The 15,975-nt window shown below is 36.3% G+C and overlaps 1 protein-coding gene across 1 annotated transcript in view; it reads left to right on the top strand.

The window, feature by feature from the left end:
* CERKL (CERK like autophagy regulator) overlaps positions 1-15,975 on the top strand; it is a 99,922-nt gene that overhangs the window by 74,655 nt on the left and 9,292 nt on the right. The window contains exons 5-10 of the mRNA XM_048869802.2: positions 6,088-6,230; positions 12,180-12,254; positions 13,545-13,722; positions 14,018-14,086; positions 14,476-14,504; positions 14,588-14,696. Coding sequence (XP_048725759.2) covers positions 6,088-6,230; positions 12,180-12,254; positions 13,545-13,722; positions 14,018-14,086; positions 14,476-14,504; positions 14,588-14,696 — 603 coding nt within the window. The remainder of the gene's footprint in view (positions 1-6,087; positions 6,231-12,179; positions 12,255-13,544; positions 13,723-14,017; positions 14,087-14,475; positions 14,505-14,587; positions 14,697-15,975) is intronic.

The raw sequence follows: 15,975 nt of genomic DNA, 5'->3' as shown, positions 1-15,975 counted from the left end.
AGCAATGCAAAATCTAAATCAAGACAGGGAAAAGGCACTATGTTGTGTTTCTTGCCAGAGTTCTTTGTGCACTGTGTCTAAGGATCATCTTTTTGCTCACTCAGAATGGCTGCACCTTCCATCATTAGGAAAGAAAGCAGCAGCCCTTGATTCACCAGGGGCAGTCCCCAGCAATTCCCCAACAAAACCTATTCCCAATACCTAAAGCAAAGGAGAGGCAATGTTCCTAGTGAGAGCAGGGAACTGAAGAAACTGTAGCTAATAACCCTGGGAAACTAGGGAGAGGATTCTGGACCTTGAGCCAAAAGGAATATTGTCTTGAGGAATCTACTCTCCAGAATTATCTTCCTGAGCAAGACAGGGCAGATAGATATAAGTCCCAGCAGCTGGATTTAGCTTTTGGACAGCTAGAGTTACGTTTGTTTTCAGCCTTGCAAGATGAGTGATTCTTTCCCTTTTGGTACTTGGATTTCGGCTTACATTTAAATCAGCTTTAACCAGGACATCTCCACCCCACCCTAGGGCTTGGTAGAGTGCTCAATTTCTCACACTAATGCCAAACCTTAGTACTGATATGGTGATCATGCCCCTGGTGATGCTGCTAGTCCTAGCCTGCTGTACATCCTTAGCTTTGTTTTCTTATATCCAGTCTGAACTATGATAGAAACATGGAAAATGCATGCAAGTCTTTTCTCCCTAATCCAGAGCTTAAAATGTCATTTTTGAGAGAAAATGTTCAGGTTAGACAGGTGTCAATGGAAACTGGTAAGAATATTGCACTTGATGATTGTTTGTTTGTTCCCATTGGAGGCCTTCACATAGTCCCTAGAGTAGCTCAATAGAATCTAATTCTGGTCTAAACAAAGTGGTTCTTGATGATTTCTATTAAAATAACAAAAATTTGTTTTCCTTGTCTGTCTCCTTAGGCTATGCAGTGTAGTTGTAGCCATGTGGATTCCAGGATATGACCTCCCTCACCTTGTCCTTAGGTTGTGAGTTCCTCCCAGCAGGCTGACCTTCCTGAATGTCCAGAAAGTGCCCAGCAACCAGGGGCTTTTACTATAAACAAACAAAAAATACAGACATGAATTTGCTGAATCTAATGTGGGGGTGAGAACCCACTTACAGGGTTCACATTAAAGTGCTTGTAGGAGTTCTGGCTTTATATCATCCTATGGAAGATTAAGGCAGTAATGAATGCAACATAAGCCTTCAAAACTTGATATCTAACAACAACAAAAAGTAAGATCAGACAAACAACCAAGGACTGCCATTAGCACTTAGAAAAGAACTATGCGCCAACCTTTTGTGTCATGGAGATTTAATGGTTTTTATGTGGGCAATTTTTAGCCAGAACTTCCTTTCTTGTTTGATGGGGCTGAGGTGGCTCCTGGTTTAACAATAAATAAGTAAGAAAAAACTATAGGAGATGAGGAAAAGTGTCAACGTTCAGAGAATACAACTTCAGTATTTATAGTAGGATATATTTTGTTTTCCAAAGAGTTTACCATTATAAAACTGGCTGAATTTTTGGATATAGTTGCAAGAATACAACAGAAGATACATACATGCATGCAGACGTTTAACGTCCTCTGAACAAACTTGTACATCAATTTTATTCTTAAAAATTTTCCTAACATTGTTTGGAGCTTGCTAACGCCCATAGTTTTATTATTAAATTATGTTTATCTGGGGAAACTTCTATTAACATTCACATACATTGCTTTGTAAAACTGCTTAATAGCTGTTTAAGAAACAGAAAAAAGACACTAGCCACAGCAGTACTTTTACAGACAAAAGCATTCTCCTCTATATCCACAGCAGGTGGGAGTTTAATTACCTACTACAGAAACAATGATTAAGTACCTTCATGCAAAGGATTGCTGGTAGTAGGGTTTTATGCCTTGGTATATCCCTCAAATGTTTTCACAGAGTCAGGATTAGCTCTCTTGAAATGGGTTTTAGCCTTGTTTTATTATATTTCTGGCAATTAATAAACACTGACACACATTTATGGCTTGATCCTGTAACGTCCTGTTCTGTCCCTCATCCAGCAAAGAACTTAAGCAAGAGTTTAATTTTATCCATATGAGTAATCCAATGGCGAGAATATTCAGCACCTTATTTAAACTATCTTGCATAGCTGATTTATACATAAGAGTTGTTAGATAGTTATTCACATATAATATTTAATTTTCCTCTGAAGTACAAAGGAATATACATTGGAGAGAGCAGAAATAAAGGGTAATACTGTTGTATTTAGATTTTAGAATAGCCAATGAAGCAGTGAAGTTTTGATCTCTTTCCAGATATGACTATACAGTTATAGTTCTGTTATGCTTCTGAAGCCACACTCTTTTTTGTATTTTCAGTTATATCTTATATCTGCCACTTGTGGTATCCATAAAAATGCATAGAGCAAAATTTTGAGCTCAGCTGTCCTGACGTACGTCTAGCGTACATAGTCTTCAATGAAGTTATTTAGGATTTACATCAATATATATGAAAGCAGAATTTAACTCAGTGTTTTGGCTTTAAGGCAAGCCTTACTAAACATAACTCAAAGTTACTGCCATTTAGTCCCTGCACTCGCCACTAAATCACAGTAAGGCGAAGGTTCACACAGACCTGGAGCCAGTGACCAAATAATTGATATCCTAGCTTTATCGGCTAGAGTCCCCATGGCAAACCTTCTGTTACGAGCACATGGACCACCTTCAATGTCATGGCATAAAGCTCTTTTCCAGGCCCCATCCCTTTCCAGTCCCTGAATGTTTTAGCCCTCCATTCTAAAGCTGCAGCCAGCTTCTTTGAGAGGCAAAGATGTTTCAGTTCATGTCACGAGACTCTTGCCCACCAGTTTTTGACACTCAAATTATTTACCACTTTACTTGAAGCAGTAGAATGCCTCCTCTACTTACCTGCCGCATCCATATGCAGGTACATCGAATAACACTCAAATCAGTGACCTGAAGAATATTTAGGCCTATGATACCACAAGATATACCAAAGTAGTGTGAAACAGAATGTGGCAAATGCATTATGAGAAAAATTCTTTTTTTCTAACTAAATAAGATGAACTGCTAAATGTCTTTGTGCCATCTGGCCCAAAACAGAAGCTTGCCCCTTATATTCCAGCACCTGTTTACCCAGCAAGTTTTGAGAGTATTTAAAAATCGAATTTATTTTTCATTATTTATATTATTTATTTCCTTTTTGAATTGTGCCCAGTTTGGATTATAAACATAGATTTAACAGTTAGGCTTTCATTTGTAGTAAAATTACAATTTTATTTTCTAGTTCTTATGTGTAACTTTAAGTGAGTGTTAATGTGTTTTGCAATGACCAGATTTGGTGATCCTTTTCATGTTGATTAGTATCTTGCTTCTCAAACAATCCCATTGAGACTATATGGGATTGCCTGCAGGAGCCAAGGTACTACAGCATGTGAGTAAGGGTGGCAGAATCTGGCACAGTACTAACAGTGGAGTCTTTCTTAAAATAGGTAATACTGACTTGTCACAGGATAGCCCTAATAATAAAGAATAACACATAGAAATCATGTCATTGTGAAGAATATGGGGAGTGCCTGTAATAATTCATGAATATTATATATTCTGTTTGTCTGATTGCTCTTGTGTTGTTTCCTATGTGTGTACGAGGGGTTATTTTAAAGGGCTGCACATACACAGAAAGAGGTGCACTCAGAGAGATCAAGAAAAAGATCAGAGTGCAGTTAGCTCTATAACTGTGACAGTCATGTTGAAAAGAAGAAACCAATGCCTTGTAACATTTATAGATTCATAGATATTTAGGTCAGAAGGGACCATTATGATCATCTAGTCTGACCTCCTGCACAACGCAGGCCACAGAATTTCACCCACCACTCCTGCAAAAAACCTCACACCTATATCTGTGCTATTGAAGTCCTCAAATCATAGTTTAAAGACTTCAAGGAGCAGAGAATCCTCCAGCAAGTGATCCGTGCCCCATGCTACAGAGTAAGGCGAAAAACCTCCAGGGCCTCTTCCAATCTGCCCTGGATGAAAATTCCTTCCCGACCCCAAATATGGCGATCAGCCAAACCCTGAGCATATGGGCAAGATTCATCAGCCAGATACTACAGAAAATTCTTTCCTTGGTAACTGGGATCCCACCCCATCTAATATCCCATCACAGGCCATTGGGCCTATTTACCATGAATATTTAATTACCAAAACCATGTTATCCCATCATACCATCTCCTCCATAAACTTATCGAGTTTAATCTTAAAGCCAGATAGATCTTTTGCCCCCACTGCTTCCCTTGGAAGGCTATTCCAAAACTTCACTCCTCTGATGGTTAGAAACCTTCGTCTAATTTCTAGTCTAAATTTCCTGGTGGCCAGTTTATATCCATTTGTTCTTGTGTCCACATTGATACTGAGCTTAAATAATTCCTCTCCCTCTCCAGTATTTCTCCCTCTGATATATTTATAGAGAGCAATCATATCTCCCCTCAACCTTCTTTTAGTTAGGCTAAACAAGCCAAGCTCCTTGAGTCTCCTTTCATAAGACAAGTTTTCCATTCCTCGGATCATCCTAATAGCCCTTCTCTGTACCTGTTCCAGTTTGAATTCATCCTTCTTAAACGTGGGAGACCAGAACTGCACACGGTATTCCAGGTGAGGTCTCACCAGTGCCTTGTATAACGGTACTAAAACCTCCTTATCCCTACTGGAAATACCTCTCCTGATGCATCCCAAGAGCGCATTAGCTTTTTTCACGGCCATATCACATTGGCAGCTCATAGTCATCCTATGATCAACCAATACTCCAAGGTCCTTTTCCTCCTCCGTTACTTCTAATTGATGTGTCCCCAGCTTATAACTAAAATTCTTGTTGTTAATCCCTAAATGCATAACCTTACACTTCTCACTATTAAATTTCATCCTGTTACTATTATTCCAGTTTACAAGGTCATCCAGATCCTCCTGTAGGATATTTCTGTCCTTCTCTAAATTGGCAGTACCTCCCAGCTTTGTATCATCCACAAACTTTATTAGCACGCTCCCACATTTGTGCCAAGGTCAGTAATAAAAAGATTAAATAAGATTGGTCCCAAAACCGATCCTTGAGGAACTCCACTGGTAACCTCCCTCCAGCCTGACAGTTCACCTTTCAGTAGGACCCGTTGTAGTCTCCCCTTTAACCAATTCCTTATCCACCTTTCAATTTTCCTATTGATCCCCCATCTTATCCAATTTAACTAATAATTCCCCATGTGGCACAGTATCAAACACCTTACTGAAATCTAGGTAAATTAGATCCACTGCGTTTCCTTTGTCTAAAAAATCTGTTACTTTCTCAAAGAAGGAGATCAGGTTGGTTTGGCACGATCTACCTTTTGTAAAACCATGTTGTATTTTGTCCCATTTACCATTGACTTCAATGTCCTTAACTACCTTCTCCTTCAAAATAGTATTTACACATCAATTATTATTATTATTAGCACCACTGTAAATTAAGATACCTTATCTATAAATTATTTTAACGCCTTCTGAGTTTTCAATAAATTATTGAAAATAAGCAGTATTTTATAATTTTGGATTACATTAGTATGTTATCAAAAAGAAAAGGAGTGCTTGTGGCACCTTAGACTAACAAATTTATTTAATTTAATTAGTATGTTACGTATGCTAGCATGAACAAAACAAGAATGATATGCTTCTTGCCACTGAAAGAAATAAAAAGAGTGCAGGTGAGATAGAGTACTAACATATTCAGATTTCCCATGTTTATTAACCTACCTGTCCTACTTCAGATTTAGAGCTGTCTAGTTACTGAACTTGGGAAGTGATGTTTCTCTTAGTCTTTATGATCTGCACACTCTGTGTGTGTATGTATTTCTCTATATGTAACTACAATTCAAATACCTAGAAATTATTTTGTTTTTAAAACCTATTTAGAATATAAGTATTTGAATTGTCCTTGTGTAGATATTTATTGTGTTACAATTGTCTTTCATTTATGGATCAACTATGATATATGAAACAAAAGTATTTATCTTGTAATGCTGAGCCTCATAGTTGATTTTTTTTTTTACAGGGTGGTTTGTGTTGGTGGCGATGGGTCTACCAGTGAGATAGCTCATGGTCTACTACTTAGAGCTCAGATGGATGCTGGGAGAGATACAGATTACATTCTTTCACCTGTCAAAGCACCACTTCCTCTTGGCATTATACCAGCAGGTGAGAACAGAAGATACAGATTCATTTAAGTACCTTTCTTAAGTCTCTCTGATATATTATAGACTCTAAGGCCAGAAAGGACCACTGTGCTCATCTAATCTGATCTTCTGTATAACACGGGCTATAGGACTTCCTTGAATTAATTCCTGTTTGAACGAGAGCATATCTTCTGGAAAAACTATCTTGATTTTAAAATTTCCAGTGATGGAGGATCCACCACATCCTTTAATAAATTGTTCCAGTGGTTAATTACTCTCACTGTTCAAAATTTGCCTATCATTTCCAGTCTGAATTATACTGTTTCAGCTACTAGTATAAATAATAAATAAATCTTATTTAGATTAATTCACAGTAATGGCACAATCAGTTCCTTACCTGTGGGAGGATCCCCCGTGAGAGGAAATTTTAGTTCTCCGCCTGCTCCCCCTCCCCATTCTCAAGTTCCACAGGAGGGGCAAGTTTCATCTCCATGCCTTCATGGAAATGGTGCCATCCTTGTGGATGTCCCTGGTGTCCTCCTACTTCCTTCCACCAATTTCTTTGGCAGCATCTCCATTGGAGCAGGCTTCCAGGAGCTCCCCTTTGTTGCATGAATAGTAGAATCTCAGAGTTATGAACACCTCAGAATGGAGGTTGTTCGTAACTCTGAAATGTTTGTAAATCTGAACAAAATGTTAAAGTTGTTCTTTCAAAAGTTTACAACCGAACATTGACGTAATACAGCATTGAAACTTTACAGAAGAAAAATGCTGCTTTTAACTATCTGTGCTTGTTTCATTTTAAATTTTCTTCGTCAAATCTTTTTTTAAGACCCTCACGTCTTTTTTTTTTTTAAGTAATTTATGTTTAACACAGTACTGAACTGCATTTGCCTTTTTTGGGGGTGTGTGTGTCGTGTCTCTGCTGCTGCCTGATTGCATATTTCTGGTTCCTAATGAGGTGTGTCATTGACTGGTCAGTTCATAATTCTGGTATTTGTAACTCTGAGATTCTACTGTACTCTGGACTAGGCAGAGAGATTTCCACAGAGTCCAGAGAAAGGGATGATACTGCAGAGGTGATTGAGAAACCCCCATGGGGAAAGAGGGATATCTATGCATGGAGAGTCCCTTCTGTTTGTGGATTTAGGGGGCTGGGGGGGCAGGCTGATTGGACTTCATATTTGTAACTGCATTTTTCATGTATCCTTTATGACCAGTAAGGAAAAAAATGGAGATATGTCTTTTCTGTAAAGCTAATGGCCATTCATACCGTACTTTTTAAATCATTTCCCATAAGAAATATTGAAGTAAGTGCATGGGTTGCCTTTGGAATGATTTCAGCTATCCATATTCCTCTCCTTTTTAAATAAATCATGGTAGTCCTTTGCAAGTAGTATTAAAGAACTTCAACTTGCTTTTGCTTTTACAAACTGTAAATAACAGCAAAAACATTTTCAAAATGCAGTATTTAAAATAAGCAATAATTAGTAGAAAAATATGATGGATTATATTAGATATGATTTAAAGTACACAAAAACAAGGGAATGGTTTAGTGAGAGACCACACAATGATCTCAGCTACATGAAGCAAAATAATGTTAGGCCAGCATTCTGTCCTTCACTTGCCATTTGAGTTGCTGCGAATGTGGTGGTGGTGTTATGAGATGGAATCTCTCCAACTTTTTACTTCATGCAATTTGGATGTGCTTAGGTTACTGTTCCTCTTCATTAGTACTTATTCTCTTGAGTTTATTAATAAGGAGTTGTACATCACAACCAAGAAAGATAGGTGCACCCAAAGGAATGTGGATTTAGAATATGTTTGGGAGTAAGTTGAACTGTAGGATGATTAAACTAATATAAATAATGAGAATATAATACATGCCTTTTAAGAGAGAGTTTTATATTTTTCTTAATCATATTTTGGTTAAGTATTATGTCATGCTGATTATATGTACTTCATAAATTACCGGTTTTGGATAAAGTAGTATATTTGTGTGTATTTAAAAGATATAGCTATAGATCATTAAGTAATTTTATAAATAAATTCACTGCACAAAATACCATGCTTTTCTGGTTGAGATGACTAAGAATAGAAGGTATTTTAGAGAGTATATTATTTACACGGATTAGCGTTCATTTTCTGCCCCTTAGAGTTGGTATAAGATTTAGAGTGCTAAGCAGCAGTTTTCAAGTTTCAGCATACTTGATGAGAGAGGACTGCTTTTGGAGCAGTTAGCCTCCTGGAGAGAGAGACCCAGAGGGAGTGTGTTTTTACTAAAATACTTCAAGTCAGTAGACCAAGCTGCTGTATTGTGGTCAAAATCAAATGGATCAGATGTAGGGAAGCCTGCAGTTGTACTGCTGGTCCTTAGCAATAGTGTTTGTTGCTATGGGAACTACTGCTAAGGCACTGTACAAAGGGATTCAGATAGAGGGGGGAAAACTGGAAGAACATAAAAATAAAAAAGCAATCCAGTTGTTATAAAATAAGAGACAATCTATACACTGATGATTCTGATCCTTATCATCCTAAATAGTTAACTTAAATAAATTTGTGCTTTCCAATTAATTGGACAATAAAAATATTACCGAGGGACTGTTAATTTCTATGATATTTCAGGCAAAGAATGAAAGTGTTAGTGCAGTTTTCATGAGAATTTTAGATATGCTTGACTAGGAAGTCATTACATCACATTTATCTGTTTGGATGTGGGAGACATTAACAGCTTTATGAATATTCATGTTGTCTGGTTAATTACATTAATTGTTTTGCAGAAGTGCATGTACTTCCAAGAACAGGGTTGTTGTTTTTTATTTTTTTTTACAATTTCTGCCTGGTACTCCATCATGCTTGAGATGAACTATTACACTTTTGTCATAACTCTGATGCTTTGAAGAGGGGATAGTGAGAAGTAGCTTATTGTCAGAGAAAGAAGAGAAAATTCTAACTAGAATTTTATTTTTCTGGATAAAAAAATCTGTTGTAATTTTTTAAAATATATTTTGTGATAGTTCTGTAGAATAGTGCCAAAAGTTGAATCTTTTTAAAAACAAATAGTTTATTATGAGTGGTACCTAAATATTGAAGGCTAAATAATGATTGCACTGTGTAGCTTATGGGTTCATGGCATTCATTTTCTCCCTCTCCCTAAAGTGACAAGGTGCAGAGGCACCACACAGTCTCTGGTAAATGTAGGGTAAATAACATCTCACACCAGAAAGGAAGGAGGACATAATTTGGGAAATTAATAAATAGCTTAAAAAGGCAAGCAAGTATACTTTTAATATTTTGCCTATATATTGTCTGACTGTTTACTGTTTACCTGTAGGCTTTTTGCAGTACATTGTATGTCTGTGTAATCCTGGTATGATGGGATCCTGATGCTTTATTGGGGTTGCTGGGCACTACCATCATATATATGTTAAATAATACAAGTTTGGTTGGGAGAAAAATGTTGTAGCATATAAGTGGATGTGTTCTAGATCTGTTCTTAATGGTACTGGTGGACAGGATCTTTTCTGAGCACAAGTCCCAAATATGTCCCTTTTTTTTTTTAAATGTCCACAAGTATTTTGCCTCCTTACATGAGACGAAAAAAAGGTGGATTGTTGTCTTGTCTTCAAGTGAAAATGTGCATGTTCACGGCTTCTAGTCTAGTACATAGTATATAGATTTAAGAGGAGGGTCCAGTGCTTGGGGCCTATTTGTTTAGTAAGGACCTGATCAAACTCTCACTGAAGTCAATGGGAAGATTGCTGTTGACGTCAGTCAGGTCCTAGCCGTTCATAAATTCGCTTCAGGCTGCAGTAGCAAGTTGCTTCTGCTTAAATCAGGCAACCCCAACAGTGCAAAACAGACTGGTCCTGATCTATCAACTGTATTTCACCCTATGCAATGTCTTTATTGGCTTGATCCCTAAAGACAGCAAGTGGAAATTTTTCAAAAACATAGCACCCCTATTGCAGTCAATAGAAAGCAAAATTATTTTTGAACAGTTTCTAATAATCCAATTTGTGTGGTTTTGGGGATTTTTGTACGCATACCTGTTTTTTCTCCTACTGTAATTCTGGAGAGGGAATTTTGCATTTAAAACCCCTAGTAAGTCATTAGTATCAGTACGCAAACTTTCCCATCTTTTAAGTACTGATGGAGTTGGGATTCACACAAGCACTTACATAACAGGTATTAGGCTTGCAAAAACAGTTTTGTTTTAAGATTGGAAAATGATTCTAACCAAACCATTTTGAACAACTTCATTTATGAAATGTCATGCAATGGTTCAGACCCTGTGCTTCAAACTCCAGAGATTACATGTTATAATGGCCTTTAAAACATAAAATGGTATTGAACATGCATTTGAGATTTTTTGCCAAAGATAAATTTTGAGGTCAATGCTGATTAATTTTCTAACCAAAAATGTTTCAAGTGCTATACATTATAGTATTACAGACACTGAATTAAAAAGCCCACAGAATTGTATCTTATAGGGAAATTTTTTTTAGAAATGATAATTTTGCTTTGTATTTTGACATCTATTGTACAACCACTAAAGGAAGGGAAAATCAAATAACATGGAGAAAATACTTGTTCTGTCAACTGAATGATGGATTTATAAATTGTAGATGGAATTTATGAAATTGTTTTCTGTATCTAGTTGTAATGTCCTATTAGTGTGCTGCATAGCAAGTTGATAGTATTTCTTTTGAACCTGTCCGTTTCCATTTGCACCTCAAAGTACTTCATAACGCTAATTTAACATTTTTTTTGGTTTTGGAAGAGAGAATGCAATTGAATAAAAAGGTTAATTGTATAACAATTTCTTTAGCAAAGAAGAGATGAATGAGTCAGATTAAATTTTTAATTCTTTAGAAAAAATGCAGCTTCTTTAGAATTCTTAAAGTTTGGACAATATTCTCTATAGAATTTCTATTGCATTCACACACCCTGATTGTTTCCATGAGGTGCATTGCAAAACTGAAGATGTAAATTTCAAAGGTGGTTCTACACGCAGCATCTTGTTAGATGCATTCAATTCTTTCCTTCCTGTGGTGTAAATCCTGGGGTCATTACTCAGAGCCTCATCCTCCCAGGTACTGAGGGCTTCCCATGACTGGCTGAGTACTCTCAACTCCTGTTGAACTTCATGTGAGATGAGTTCACTGGAAATACTAAGCATTTTGTGGGACTGACCTCCCAGTTCTTAATCAATCCTTACTCAAGAAAACTATTACAAAAAGCAGTACGAGTTTCACTGAATAAGAACCTCAGGATTTGGTTTTAGCTATATATTTGGATGCATAGCGCCTCCCAAGTTTTGTAATTCCTCCCTTCAGTAGGACATCGGAGATATCGATGTTTCTTTGTTGCAAACATGTACCTTTCATTTTAGTGCGAAATATTGCTTTTAAGTTGTTTACTTTCTTAGTATTAGGATGTGTAGTTTTTTTGTTAGTAGATTTTCTTGTGTTCGCATGTGATTTTCTGATAGCCAAGTTAAGTGCTGTGAAATTTAAGGTGGCCTCAGGTTTCCAAAATTTTTCATTGCTGCCACAGAGTGTTACCTACTTTTAAATACCCTTTTCAAAGATCCACACTCCTTTGCCTAGCTTTTTTTTTTTTTTTTTTGTAGGCCCAAATTGTGTTTATTGCTAATGGACTTGAAGTGAGGATTGTTATTTTTTACGTACATAGGAAGGCAGTAATCAATAGGCAGAGGATGATGCATAGTTTACAATTGCAACATAACTTCTATTTACAAGTTACTTTATATAGTAGACCAGGCTAAAGAGTCTTGCCCTGTAGAGTAGAAAGTTTATTCAAAGGAATCCAGTTACAAATTCAACCAAATTCTTCTTCCTCAAAAGTCTATATTGAGTGAAACATCGTTTTATTTATTTTGTTTTGTATTCTCCAGTCTATCATTCAGTACCATTCTTATAACAATTGTTTGTATTAATTTTTACAGGTTCCACTAATGTTTTGGCTCATACTCTTCATGGAATCAACCATGCAGTAACTGCAACATTACATATTATAATGGGTAATTCATAAATGTGTTATCAGAAGCTTTCAGATAATTAAAAGACATATTACTTAAAAAATTGAATACATGTTCATAAAGGAAGAGTGCTTGCCTAACAAATCAATGATACTTTGTTGTGTCAGGGTGAAGTTTATATCATAAAATAGTTTGGTTTGAAAGGGACCTCTCCTATGAGATCTAATCCACTGTGTATTGTAACAAAGTTGATTCTCTAAACTGTTCTTGATAAACTATTCTTGGGTATCTAGTATTACTATTAGTAGCTGCATCGATGAGAGTTCACCACATTCCATGGCAGATGGTGTCATTGATTAACTGGTTTATACTGCTTTTCTTTTAATTTAGTAAGTTAGGAAAAGCCAGAGTTGAACAGGCAACCTTTAACTCTGTCCCTTATGTATGTGCATTATGATACACAATTCACTGGCCTGATCATACTTTTTTAAAATTCAGGATGCCTGCCTAATAATAGTAGGAAAAATGGGTGGTATTCAGTGATTGAAGCAATTTTTATCCTCATCTTTCGGTGTGGGTTCAAGGCATACCAACAATTTCTGGATGGAAGTAGTTGTTTACTCCACAACATGGCATCATTCACCATCCAACGTGCACAATAAATGGGGCAGAATTTCTAAGTATATGAAAAATAATATGTGATTATGCTATTCAATATTATGTGTATTCAAAAGGGACAGAGTTAAGGTTGCCAGTGGAATCTTAACTTTGACTTTTCCTGAATTTTGAATATTTCACTTTGCATCATTAATGTTCCTTTTCAAGGCAGATTTTTGTATGGAACTGTATTGACTTTCTTGAAAAGAAAAATGGGGGAAAAAACCCCTGTTCCATCAAGTGTAACTGCTTGCTAGACCTTAGCTGAATGCTTTATTGGTTAATATGTCAATCGATGCAAGAGCACTTGTTCCATTTCAAATATTAATATTGAACATGCCCCGGTACATTGGATTGGAAATTTCACTTCACTTTCTTTTTCACATATGCACAAATCCAATGGAAACCTGAGAGAGAGAGAGTTTATTAATGATGATTTTCATTCAGTTTTTATAGGTTCCCATGTCTCGAACATAGGCAGCTAGTTTTATCAGATAGAAACCAGCATGTATGTTTGAAGTATGTTTTAAAGTCCTTATAACTTGGCCAATGAAAACCCAGTTTTCACCTGACCATCAAATCATGCATCTGTTATGTAAGGGACTTTGTGTAGGTAAGTTTAGGTTGCAAACTAATGGAATATTTGCAGCTTTGATGTCTGCTGTAATATTTCAGGACATATACAACCAGTGGACATCTGCACTTTCAGTAGTCCAAGCAAGCTTCTTCGTTTTGGGTTCTCAGCTATGTTTGGTTTTGGTGCAAGAACTCTGGCTTTGGCAGAAAAGCATCGCTGGATGCCCTCCAACCAGCGGAGAGATTTTGCTGTAATTAAAACACTGGCAAGTCTAAAGTATGCTGGTTTATTTTCAATATTTTTATTTTCCTCATTAAAATGTAATGTTATTACCCTCAGTTTTACCAGATGTTAAATATATATTAATATATTTCTTAAGGTTTATAAAAATGAGACTGCAGGCAGACACTTTTCAGGTTTTACCATTGACTTCCTTGCAATGTCACCATTTAATTAGGAGAAGCTTCTGTATATTCAGCATCATCATCTTAAAATTATTTTAACCTTGATAAAAGCAGATTTAGCAGTCAGAATATTGGTTTATGTGGAATGAATGTCAATATTTTTCTAGGCCAGAGGAATGTGAGTTATCATTTCTACCTCTGAAAAATTCGCTGCAGGGCTCCCAGGAGAATGTTACGTAAGTAAACCTGACTTAAACAATCCTGTATCTATACAAGTATGTATCTTTGAAGATAAAATTAGAACAAAATGAAATATTGTTTTGATGCAATATTATAACAAGGCAAAATGGAACTTTTTCTTTTAAGATTGATTTAGTTAACTATTAATTTTTCCCTTATATAAAGTATTCATTAACCTTGCTCTGTTGTTTTACTTTTGATGTTAGCAGTACAGAGGACCTGTCGGACAAGCGCTACTCCATTTTTGTTCACTTTTTTCCAGTGTCAGAGATCTAATTTATTCTTAAACTGTAACATTAAACATTGTTCAATTACTTTAAAAATTTTATTTCTTTACATTCTTTATTATTTTTAATTGTTTTATGTGACACATTTTTATTTTTAGAATGAAGAAAGAGAGACTTAAAAAATCTGGTGAGTTTCAAATTAAATTGTCCTGAAAAGTGAACTGTGTTTGGTTAAACTAATGTAATACCAAATTACTCTGTTTTATTTAGACAGCAAGGTTCAGTGGCACACAATCCAAGATTACTTCCTGAATGTGAGCATTATGGCAATCCCATGTCTATGTTCAATGGCACCAAGAGGCTTGGCACCTAATACCAGGTCAGTACGGGTTTAAAGAATTAGAGTAATGTCTATAAATTCTGACATCTTATTCTAAAACCTTGGCTTTTCCTGGAATGCCTGCCTGTGTCTCGGGCAGTCTAGACCCTCTTGTAGTGGGGGGAGGATGGACTGCACTTGACTCCATAATCTCAAGAATTGTAATCAGTTTTTGGATCAAGTCATCTAACTAGAATAATCATTGGATAATTACTGTGATTAAATTAGTTGACAAGACTGACTTAAGTAGTAGTCATCAAGTAATCATCTGTCTCAGGTTTCTTGAAATAGGAGGAAAAGTGGGTCATGGATTTCTCGTAAAAATTCCTCTTGAACTGGAATTCTTCAGTTGGGAAAGTCACGTTGATTTTTTTTTCCCCTACCATAAAGAATTTTAAATGCTTATTTTGTCATTTTGACAAATTCAGGAAACACAATTTTTACTAATCCCTCTAAATTAAAAAGGCATCTCTCATAGTTTCAGGGGAACTGTGTAGTGTTGGCGATTGGTTACGAAAGTTAGATCTTTTCACCTTTAGCTAACTAATTTGAATATAATCCCAGATTGAAATGTTGAAAATATTTATCATCTGATAGCTAGCAAAGTATGAAAAGTGGTAACTGTGAATAGTGAGTTCATAATCAACTGTGCCCCAGCCATTAGCCCATTTTAGTCAGAAGAACTGGACAAATAGCCATTGCATTCGTCAGTCATGCAGTCAGTTTGCCTTTACCTTGTGCCTGTTGTTTTTTCTGCAGTTTCCCAACTGTATGGGATGTTTTGGTTTCACATACCACACCAGATCTCATGCAACTTTCATTGGCTTTTGGCAAAAGGCTACTCACCACTAGGTATAATAACTTGCTTTGTTCGCTTCAGCCCCTCTTGCCTGCCTTGTAAGCAATTTAAATAGATATTCTTCAGAAAAGCAAATTCACCAATCCATATGTACTCTTGGGATATGGCTCCTCTGTGGGAGATAGTTTTACTGAAAAGTTTTCATACCGGAACAGTCTTCCTTAGAGAGGGAAATGTAAGGCATCATAGCCTGGATTATTATTATTAGTAGTATTTATTTGTTTCTTAAGAGAAAAAGTATGTACTTGAAGATAGTATGTTGATGTTCTATACTGTTTAGAAATCTATTCTGTCAGCATGTTCACTCTCAGTGCAGTTTTCCAGGCAATAGAAAAGGTTCTGTGTAGATTTTAGGAAGAAGGTCTTTCAACTTTCCTCTCTCGTCCTCTCTAATCTATCCCCTGTCTTTCAATGGTGGCA

This window comes from Caretta caretta, chromosome 11 (genome assembly GCF_965140235.1).
Source record: "Caretta caretta isolate rCarCar2 chromosome 11, rCarCar1.hap1, whole genome shotgun sequence".
Taxonomy (NCBI): domain Eukaryota; kingdom Metazoa; phylum Chordata; order Testudines; family Cheloniidae; genus Caretta; species Caretta caretta.
Note: the sequence above shows the minus strand (reverse complement) of the source record. Positions and strands in the feature narration are given on the sequence as shown.